At 53.8% G+C, this 10,422-nt stretch overlaps 1 protein-coding gene across 2 annotated transcripts in view; it reads left to right on the forward strand.

The window, feature by feature from the left end:
- Nucleotides 1-533: 533 nt before the first annotated feature.
- The window catches only part of flcn (folliculin), a 10,470-nt gene continuing 581 nt past the window's right edge, over nt 534-10,422 (forward strand). Inside the window, exons 1-12 of one of the 2 annotated variants that reach the window (XM_088939864.1) lie at nt 534-754; nt 3,165-3,389; nt 4,622-4,768; nt 5,451-5,672; nt 6,247-6,413; nt 7,175-7,266; nt 7,353-7,516; nt 7,670-7,783; nt 7,911-8,034; nt 8,465-8,581; nt 8,991-9,093; nt 10,164-10,422. The exon at nt 10,164-10,422 is cut by the window's right edge and continues 581 nt beyond it. In XM_088939864.1, coding sequence (XP_088795990.1) covers nt 3,165-3,389; nt 4,622-4,768; nt 5,451-5,672; nt 6,247-6,413; nt 7,175-7,266; nt 7,353-7,516; nt 7,670-7,783; nt 7,911-8,034; nt 8,465-8,581; nt 8,991-9,093; nt 10,164-10,347 — 1,659 coding nt within the window. In that variant the 5' untranslated portion in view covers nt 534-754 and the 3' untranslated portion in view covers nt 10,348-10,422. The remainder of the gene's footprint in view (nt 755-3,164; nt 3,390-4,621; nt 4,769-5,450; nt 5,673-6,246; nt 6,414-7,174; nt 7,267-7,352; nt 7,517-7,669; nt 7,784-7,910; nt 8,035-8,464; nt 8,582-8,990; nt 9,094-10,163) is intronic. The other variant, XM_088939865.1, reaches the window with a different exon arrangement.

Raw genomic sequence — 10,422 nt, forward strand, 5'->3', positions numbered from 1 at the left:
GATGCTCTATGAAACATATGGTTACACACACTGATACAAAAACACGTGTCCTGTCTATGTGGGGACATGAACATTTGTGTGACTCATACTGACACACGTACTGCATAATGTACAGTACACAACTGTACACACTACACACACTGGTGGTGGTGGAGGGGATCCCCATTACCTGTAAAGCGCGTTGAGTGGAGTGTCCAGAAAAGCTCTATATAAGTGTAAGGAATTGTTATTATTATTATTATTATTATTATTATTATTATTATTACACACTGCCGCCTGCACAATCACCGCATTGAAGCTCGCTGAGCGAAAGATAATCTCCAATAAAACGCGCTCTCGTTCATGGTGACCTTAAAATGAAACGCGCTTCCTTTGAATTACTACTGAAGTGAACTAAATATCATTTCGTGCAGCTGATGCGTTTCTTTTCGTGCAGAAAAGGTGGATTTATGTAACGTGGAAATCTGTCAGGGTAGCTGTTTTGCTGTTTTTTAGAGGTGAAAATCTTTCAAGAACTACGGTACAACTGAGAGCATGACGTCAGAATCATGCGCCCCGAATCACATGACAGCAGAGGCGAGGGGTCTGTTGTGCTGACAGTGGACGGGTACCTGTCGTTATCTCAATCGTGCTCGAAATAGTTTTAGCGTTGCTGTCAGCTCTCGCAGTATCGGCGGTAGCAGCAGCAGTCGAGGTAGTTCTAGGTCTTGCTACGAGACGGACATCAAACACCGCCAGGCTCAGCGCAGAGAAGGTAAGACTTAGTAATGTCCTCAGTTATACGATTGATCCTAACAAGCAAGTAGTGTGTAATCGAATTAAATCGCCTGTCATATGATTTCAGTGTATTCTAATAGCTGTCCTTCGAGTTTTTGGTGTCTTTGTATTCAGTGTGTCCAATAAGAGTCTGGACTCCAGGTGTGTGTGTGTATACAGTGTGTCCAGTAAGAGTCTGGACTCCAGGTGTGTGTGTGTATACAGTGTGTCCAGTAAGAATCTGGACTCCAGGTGTGTGTGTGTATACAGTGTGTCCAGTAAGAGTCTGGACTCCAGGTTTGTGTGTGTGTACAGTGTGTCCAGTAAGAGTCTGGACTCCAGGTGTGTGTGTGTGTGTACAGTGTGTCCAGTAAGACGCTGGACTCCAGGTGTGTGTGTGTATACAGTGTGTCCAGTATGAGTCTGGACTCCAGGTTTGTGTGTGTATACAGTGTGTCCAGTAAGAGTCTGGACTCCAGGTGTGTGTGTGTGTATACAGTGTGTCCAGTAAGAGTCTGGACTCCAGGTGTGTGTGTGTATACAGTGTGTCCAGTATGAGTCTGGACTCCAGGTTTGTGTGTGTATACAGTGTGTCCAGTAAGAGTCTGGACTCCAGGTGTGTGTGTGTGTATACAGTGTGTCCAGTAAGAGTCTGGACTCCAGGTGTGTGTGTGTGTGTGTGTATATACAGTGTGTCCAATAAGAGTCTGGACTCCAGGTGTGTGTGTGTGTGTGTATACAGTGTGTCCAATAAGAGTCTGGACTCCAGGTGTGTGTGTGTGTATACAGTGTGTCCAATAAGAGTCTGGACTCCAGGTGTGTGTGTGTGTATACAGTGTGTCCAGTAAGAGTCTGGACTCCAGGTGTGTGTGTGTGTATACAGTGTGTACAGTATGAGTCTGGACTCCAGGTGTGTGTGTGTATACAGTGTGTCCAGTAAGAGTCTGGACTCCAGGTGTGTGTGTGTATATAGTGTGTCCAGTGAGAGTCTGGACTCCAGGTGTGTGTGTGTGTATACAGTGTGTCCAGTAAGAGTCTGGACTCCAGGTGTGTGTGTGTATACAGTGTGTCCAGTATGAGTCTGGACTCCAGGTGTGTGTGTGTGTATACAGTGTGTACAGTATGAGTCTGGACTCCAGGTGTGTGTGTATACAGTGTGTCCAGTAAGAGTCTGGACTCCAGGTGTGTGTGTATACAGTGTGTCCAGTATGAGTCTGGACTCCAGGTGTGTGTGTGTATATACAGTGTGTCCAGTAAGAGTCTGGACTCCAGGTGTGTGTGTGTATACAGTGTGTCCAGTAAGAGTCTGGACTCCAGGTGTGTGTGTGTATACAGTGTGTCCAGTATGAGTCTGGACTCCAGTTGTGTGTGTATACAGTGTGTCCAGTATGAGTCTGGACTCCAGGTTTGTGTGTGTATACAGTGTGTCCAGTAAGAGTCTGGACTCCAGGTGTGTGTGTGTGTATACAGTGTGTCCAGTAAGAGTCTGGACTCCAGGTGTGTGTGTGTGTGTGTATATACAGTGTGTCCAATAAGAGTCTGGACTCCAGGTGTGTGTGTGTGTGTGTGTATACAGTGTGTCCAATAAGAGTCTGGACTCCAGGTGTGTGTGTGTGTGTATACAGTGTGTCCAATAAGAGTCTGGACTCCAGGTGTGTGTGTGTGTATACAGTGTGTCCAGTAAGAATCTGGACTCCAGGTGTGTGTGTGTATACAGTGTGTCCAGTAAGAGTCTGGACTCCAGGTGTGTGTGTGTATACAGTGTGTCCAGTAAGAGTCTGGACTCCAGGTGTGTGTGTATACAGTGTGTCCAGTAAGAGTCTGGACTCCAGGTGTGTGTGTATATACAGTGTGTCCAGTAAGAGTCTGGACTCCAGGTGTGTGTGTGTGTATACAGTGTGTCCAGTAAGAGTCTGGACTCCAGGTGTGTGTGTGTGTATACAGTGTGTCCAGTAAGAGTCTGGACTCCAGGTGTGTGTGTGTGTATACAGTGTGTCCAGTAAGAGTCTGGACTCCAGGTGTGTGTGTGTATACAGTGTGTCCAGTATGAGTCTGGACTCCAGGTGTGTGTGTATACAGTGTGTCCAGTAAGAGTCTGGACTCCAGGTGTGTGTGTGTGTATACAGTGTGTCCAGTAAGAGTCTGGACTCCAGGTGTGTGTGTGTGTATACAGTGTGTCCAGTATGAGTCTGGACTCCAGGTGTGTGTGTATACAGTGTGTCCAGTATGAGTCTGGACTCCAGGTTTGTGTGTGTATACAGTGTGTCCAGTATGAGTCTGGACTCCAGGTGTGTGTGTATACAGTGTGTCCAGTAAGAGTCTGGACTCCAGGTGTGTGTGTGTGTATACAGTGTGTCCGGTAAGAGTCTGGACTCTCTCTCTCAGTACCTGTCTCTCTCTCTCCCCAGATGAATGCTCTGGTGGCGCTGTGTCACTTCTGTGAGCTCCACGGGCCTCGGACCCTCTTCTGCACAGAGGCTCTGCACCCCCCCTCTCCCTCCGTGCCCCCCGACCCGCCGCTGGCGCCCCCGGCCGGCCCCTGCCCCCCCCCAGAGCAGGACAGGGAGGGGGAGGGAGGGGGGCTCACCATGCGCGCCAGCGGTTCGGCCACTCAGAGAGCGGACATGTGTGACGTGAGTCTGTCTGGAGCCAGTGTGTCAGTATTGACCCCTCTGTCTGTCTGTAGGCAGCGTGTCAGTATCAACCCCTCTGTCTGTCTGGGGGCAGCGTGTCAGTGTCAACCCCTCTGTCTCTCTGGGGCCAGTGTGTCAGTGTCAACCCCTCTGTCTGTCTGGGGCCAGTGTGTCAGTATTGACCCCTCTGTCTGTCTGTGGGCAGCGTGTCAGTATCAACCCCTCTGTCTGTCTGGGGCCAGTGTGTCAGTGTCAACCCCTCTGTCTGTCTGGGGGCAGCGTGTCAGTATTGACCCCTCTGTCTCTCTGGGGCCAGTGTGTCAGTGTCAACCCCTCTGTCTGTCTGGGGCCAGTGTGTCAGTATTGACCCCTCTGTCTGTAGGCAGCGTGTCAGTATCAACCCCTCTGTCTCTCTGGTGCCAGTGTGTCAGTGTCAACCCCTCTGTCTGTCTGTGGGCAGCGTGTCAGTATCAACCCCTCTGTCTGTCTGTGGGCAGCGTGTCAGTATTGACCCCTCTGTCTCTCTGGGGCCAGTGTGTCAGTGTCAACCCCTCTGTCTCTCTGGGGCCAGTGTGTCAGTATTGACCCCTCTGTCTCTCTGGTGCCAGTGTGTCAGTGTCAACCCCTCTGTCTGTCTGTGGGCAGCGTGTCAGTATCAACCCCTCTGTCTGTCTGTGGGCAGCGTGTCAGTATTGACCCCTCTGTCTCTCTGGGGCCAGTGTGTCAGTGTCAACCCCTCTGTCTCTCTGGGGCCAGCGTGTCAGTATTGACCCCTCTGTCTCTCTGGGGCCAGCGTGTCAGTATCAACCCCTCTGTCTCTCTGGGGCCAGTGTGTCAGTGTCAACCCCTCTGTCTCTCTGGGGCCAGCGTGTCAGTATTGACCCCTCTGTCTCTCTGGGGCCAGTGTGTCAGTATCAACCCCTCTGTCTGTCTGTGGGCAGCGTGTCAGTGTCAACCCCTCTGCCTCTCTGGGGCCAGTGTGTCAGTATTGACCCCTCTGTCTCTCTGGGGCCAGTGTGCCAGTATCAACCCCTCTGTCTCTCTGGGGCCAGTGTGTCAGTATCAACCCCTCTGTCTCTCTGGGGCCAGTGTGTCAGTATCAACCCCTCTGTCTCCCTGGGGCAAGTGTGTCAGTATTGACCCCTCTGTCTCTCTGGGGCCAGTGTGCCAGTATCAACCCCTCTGTCTCCCTGGGGCCAGTGTGTCAGTGTCAACCCCTCTGTCTCTCTCAGGGATGTCGTTCTCTCCCTGTGGGGCACCCAGGGTTTGTCAGTGTGGACAAGGAGACAGGAATTCGCTTCGTCAGTCACCAGCAGCCCCGGCAGCCTCAACTCTTCAGCATCGTCCGGCAGGCCTGTGTCAGGAGCCTGAGCTGTGAGGTACTGTCTCTCTCTCCTGCCTGTCTCTCTGCAGAGTCCCTGTGCTGTAGTGTCCAGTCAGTCAGTGTCAGTGTGCTGTAGTGTCCAGTCAGTCAGTCAGTGTCACTGTGCTGTAGTGTCCAGTCAGTCAGTGTCTCTGTGCTGTAGTGTCCAGTCAGTCAGTCAGGGTCTCTGTGCTGTAGTGTCCAGTCAGTCAGTCAGTGTCTCTGTGCTGTAGTGTCCAGTCAGTCAGTCAGGGTCTCTGTGCTGTAGTGTCCAGTCAGTCAGTCAGGGTCACAGTGCTGTAGTGTCCAGTCAGTCGGTCAGGGTCACTGTGCTGTAGTGTCCAGTCAGTCAGGGTCACTGTGCTGTAGTGTCCAGTCAGTCAGTCAGTGTCTCTGTGCTGTAGTGTCCAGTCAGTCAGTCAGTGTCTCTGTGCTGTAGTGTTCAGTCAGTCAGTCAGTGTCACTGTGCTGTAGTGTCCAGTCAGTCAGTGTCACTGTGCTGTAGTGTCCAGTCAGTCAGTCAGGGTCACTGTGCTGTAGTGTCCAGTCAGTCAGTGTCTCTGTGCTGTAGTGTCCAGTCAGTCAGTGTCTCTGTGCTGTAGTGTCCAGTCAGTCAGTCAGTGTCACTGTGCTGTAGTGTCCAGTCAGTCAGTGTCTCTGTGCTGTAGTGTCCAGTCAGTCAGTCTCTGTCTCTGCAGGTCTGTCCTGGCCGGGAGGGTCCGATCTTCTTCGGGGACGAGCAGCACGGCTTCGTCTTCAGCCACACGTTCTTCATCAAGGACAGCCTGGCCCGCGGGTTCCAGCGCTGGTACAGCATCGTCATGGTGACCATGGACCGCATCTACCTCATCAACTCCTGGCCCTTCCTGCTCACCCACCTGCGCGGCACTATCAGCTCTCTGCAGCAGACAGCCCTGAAGGTACAGCCTGTCTCTCTCTCACTGCCCTGAAGGTACAGCCTGTCTCTCTCTCACTGCCCTGAAGGTACAGCCTGTCTCTCTCTCACTGCCCTGAAGGCACAGCCTGTCTCTCTCTCTCACTGCCCTGAAGGTACAGCCTGTCTCTCTCTCTCACTGCCCTGAAGGTACAGCCTGTCTCTCTCTCTCACTGCCCTGAAGGCACAGCCTGTCTCTCTCTCTCACTGCCCTGAAGGCACAGCCAGTGCGTGTGTCCTCACCTGTCTGTCTCTCTCAGGTGTTGGACAGCGAGCAGTGCGTGTGTCCTCACCTGTCTGTCTCTCTCAGGTGTTCGACAGCGAGGAGTGCGTGTGTCCTCACCTGTCTGTCTCTCTCAGGTGTTGGACAGCGAGCAGTGCGTGTGTCCTCACCTGTCTGTCTCTCTCAGGTGTTCGACAGCGAGCAGTGCGTGTGTCCTCACCTGTCTGTCTCTCTCAGGTGTTGGACAGCGAGCAGTGCGTGTGTCCTCACCTGTCTGTCTCTCTCAGGTGTTGGACAGCGAGCAGTGCGTGTGTCCTCACCTGTCTGTCTCTCTCAGGTGTTCGACAGCGAGCAGTGCGTGTGTCCTCAGAGGGCAGTGCGGATGAACAGTGCGTTCTCCCCGGGCGTGTTTCCTCACCAGAGGGGTGGCAACGCGGCGCGGTCCCTCACCTCTCTCACCCAGCACCCTGCGCTGTGGGCCAGCCTGCACTCCTCCTTCAGCTGGTACCTGTCGACACCCTGCCTGTGTGCCCCTGACGCCTCTCTCCTCTCTCTCTCTTCCCTCCCTCCCCTCTCTCTCTCCTCTCTCATCTCTCCCTCCTCTGCCTCCTCCCTCTCTCTCTCCTCTCTCATCTCTCCCTCCTCTGCCTCCTCCCTCCCCTCTCTCTCTCCTTTCTCCCATCTCTCTCCTCTCTATCCTCCCTCCTCTCTCTCTCCTCTCTCATCTCTCCCTCCTCTGCCTCCTCCCTCTCTCTCTCCCCTCTCATCTCTCCCTCCTCTGCCTCCTCCCTCCCCTCTCTCTCTCCTTTCTCCCATCTCTCTCCTCTCTATCCTCCCTCCTCTCTCTCTCCTCTCTCATCTCTCCCTCCTCTGCCTCCTTTGTCCCCTCTCTCTCTCCCCTCTCTCCTCTCTCTCTCTCCTCCCTCCCCTCTCTCTCTCCTTTCTCCCATCTCTCTCCTCTCTATCCTCCCTCCTCTCTCTCTCCCCTCTCATCTCTCCCTCCTCTGCCTCCTCCCTCCCCTCTCTCTCTCCCCTCTCTCCCATCTCTCTATCTCCTCCCCCATCTCTCTCTCTGCTCTCTTAGGCGTGATGCTAAGCCTTTTAAAAATCCCCACTTTTCCCCCATGAAGAAGTGAGTCAGGGGCCAGGCCGGTCTATAGAGGGGCAGGTTGTAGGCCAACACGCGGCTAGAGACAGAGCGCCGCCGGTGCGTCCTGCAGAACGTGCGCTGGTGGTCGGTAACGCCGGGCGCTCCCTCTCCCCAGGCTGCTGAAGGCGTGTGGAAGTCGTCTTACCGAGAAGCTCCTGGAGGGGGCGCCGACGGAGGACACCCTGGTTCTGATAGAGAGGCAGACGGGTCAGTGAGGAGCCGTCTGTGTTGCGATCCACTCCTGGAGCGGGGAAGATGCCTCCATCTGATTGGATGATTTCATCCCCACCCAGAGCAAGAGGAGGAGCTGATTGGCTGGGACGGAGCAGAAGGCGGAGTCTCCCCACCGCTGCGGGGCGAATCGGAGAGCGAGGGAGGGAGGGACTTCCTGAGCGACGGGGTGAAGGGGGAGGAGCCACAGGGGCTGGTCTTCCAGTCACTGAGACACCTGAGACAGGTAGGGGCCCTCCGAGTGTCTGATCTTTCCTCCGGAGAAGAACCGGGGCTCACACACAAACGTCTCTGCGAGCGTCGCCGTGGGCGAGCTGGGTCGCGCGGCTGCGTGATGATTTGTGTGGAGGTCGACGAGACCCTGTGCTGTGTTTGCCAGGTCCTGGGCGCCAGCGAGTTCCGCATGCTGGCCTGGCACGTGCTCATGGGCAATCAGGTCATCTGGAGAGGCCCCGACCCCCAGCTCATCCAATCGGCTTTCACCGTGCTGAAGGTCAGCCAATCAGGAGCCCCCGGGGCGAGGACGGCGGGACTTCTGGCGCCGCTCGCGAGGGTTTTAATGAGGGTGGTGGCGGAGCAGCGCCTGGGCTAATGTGCGCGGTCCTCCTGTTTCCCACCAGGCCTTGCTGCCGGTGGGCTGCGTGCGGGCCATCCCCTGCAGCCGGCAGTACGAGGAGGCGTACCGCTGCAACTTCCTGGGCCTCAGCCCCGACGTCAGCGTGCCGCCACACGTCAGCAACTCGGGTGCGCAGAGCTGCGTGCAGTGTGCTCAGTGTGCGGTGTGCAGTATGCTCTGTGTGTGCTGTGTGTCCAGTGTGCAGTGAGCTCTGTGTGTGCTGTGTGCTCTGTGTGTGCTCTGTGTGTGCTCTGTGTGTGCTCTGTGCTCTGTGCTGTGTGCTGTGTGCTGTGTGCTGTGTGCTGTGTGCTGTGTGCTGTGTGCTGTGTGCTCTGTGCTCAGTGTGCTCAGTGTGCTCTGTGTGTGCTGTGTGCTGTGTGCTGTGTGCTGTGTGCTGTGTGCTCTGTGTGCTCTGTGTGCTCTGTGTGTGCTGTGTGCTGTGTGCTGTGTGCTCTGTGCTCTGTGCTCTGTGCTCTGTGCTCTGTGCTCTGTGCTCTGTGCTCTGTGCTCTGTGTGCTCAGTGTGCCCAGCAGTGCTCAGCCTCTCTCTCGTTCCCAGAGTTCTCGGTGCTGGTGGACGTGCTCAGGACAGAACGCTCCGCCCCCGGTGATGATGACATCCTGTCTGCTAGCCACTTCAGCATCAGCAGCGCCAGCACACAGCCCACTGACAGGGGTAGGGCTCTCTGGCTGAGCCGTTGGCATTGTGTGTCTGTGTGATTGTGTGTGCTGCGTGTCTGTATGTTGTGTAGCTGTGTGATGGTATGTGTGCTGTAGCTGTGTGATGCTGTTTGTGGTTTAGCTGTGTGATGCTGTGTGATGGTGTAGCTGTGTTACTGTGTGTTGTGTACCTGTGTGACAGTGTGTGATGCTGTGTGATGGTGTAGCTGTGTGACAGTGTGTGACTGTGTGTTGTGTACCTGTGTGACAGTGTGTGATGCTGTGTGATGGTGTAGCTGTGTGACAGTGTGTGATGCTGTGTGATGCTGTAGCTGTGTGACTGTGTGTTGTGTACCTGTGTGACAGTGTGTGATGCTGTGTGACTGTGTGTTGTGTACCTGTGTGACAGTGTGTGTCTCTCACAGGCCCCACTCTCCTGAACAAGCTGGAGCTCGCCCTCTGTAATGAGAACCTGTCTGTGGATGTGGTCAGTCACTGCCTCTTGTGCCTCAAAGAAGAGTGGATGAAGTGAGTTATTATTTTTGTCTCTCTCTCTGACCCACGGCCTGTCTCTCTCTCTGACCGCTCTGTCAATTCAGTTCAGTTCAATTCCAGGTGCTTTATTAGCATGACCGATGGGTACAATCAGTGTTGCCAAAGCAAATAAAAATAATAAAACTAACATGGAGCAAAACAAAAAATTAAAGTAAAATAAAATCTACAGACATTTACAACAAAGACATATTATAAAATATTTACATATACTGTAGACAGATGGAGCATTATTGAGAGACAGGCTCACTGTTCCTCAGGCTGGGACAGGAGATCACACACTGTATTATTATTATTGAGAGACTGGCTCACTGTCTGTTCCTCAGGCTGGGACAGGAGATCACACACTGTATTATTATTATTGAGAGACAGGTTCACTGTCTGATCCTCAGGCTGGGACAGGAGATCACACACTGTATTATTATTATTGAGAGACAGGCTCACTGTTCCTCAGGCTGGGACAGGAGATCACACACTGTATTATTATTATTGAGAGACAGGCTCACTGTCTGTTCCTCAGGCTGGGACAGGAGATCACACACTGTATTATTATTATTGTTGAGAGACAGGCTCACTGTCTGTTCCTCAGGCTGGGTCAGGAGATCACACACTGTATTATTATTATTGTTGAGAGACAGGCTCACTGTCTGTTCCTCAGGCTGGGTCAGGAGATCACACACTGTATTATTATTATTGTTGAGAGACAGGCTCACTCTCTGTTCCTCAGGCTGGGACAGGAGATCACACACTGTATTATTATTACTGAGAGACAGGCTCACTGTTTGATCCTCAGGCTGGGACAGGAGATCACACACTGTATTATTATTATTGAGAGACAGGCTCACTGTTCCTCAGGCTGGGACAGGAGATCACACACTGGGCTGCCAGTTCAGCTGAGTTCCCTCCTCCCTCTCCCAGTAGGATTGGGACCCGTTGTGATTCTGGCAGGTGTGGGAACTCTGGGACTAGATTTCTGAATTTGAATTCTGAATCCGCTCTGTCTCTCTCTCTGACCCGCGGCCTGTCCCTCTCTCTCTCGGTCTCAGTAAGGTCAAGGTCCTGTTCAAGTTCTCCAAGGTTGACGGTCGGGCGAAGGAGGAGACCCAGAAGGTCCTGGCTCTGCTGGGGGCGGCCGAGGACGACAACGTCCGCCTGCTCAAGTTCTGGATGACCGGCCTGAGCAAGACCTACAAGAGCCACCTGATGAGCGCTGTGCGGCAGCCTCACTGACCACACCACACGCTGACCGCACTGCGTACTGACCACACCGCACGCTGACCGCACACTGACCGCACTGCGTACTGA

Source organism: Atractosteus spatula, chromosome 22 (genome assembly GCF_055471065.1).
Source record: "Atractosteus spatula isolate fAtrSpa1 chromosome 22, fAtrSpa1.hap1, whole genome shotgun sequence".
Taxonomy (NCBI): domain Eukaryota; kingdom Metazoa; phylum Chordata; class Actinopteri; order Semionotiformes; family Lepisosteidae; genus Atractosteus; species Atractosteus spatula.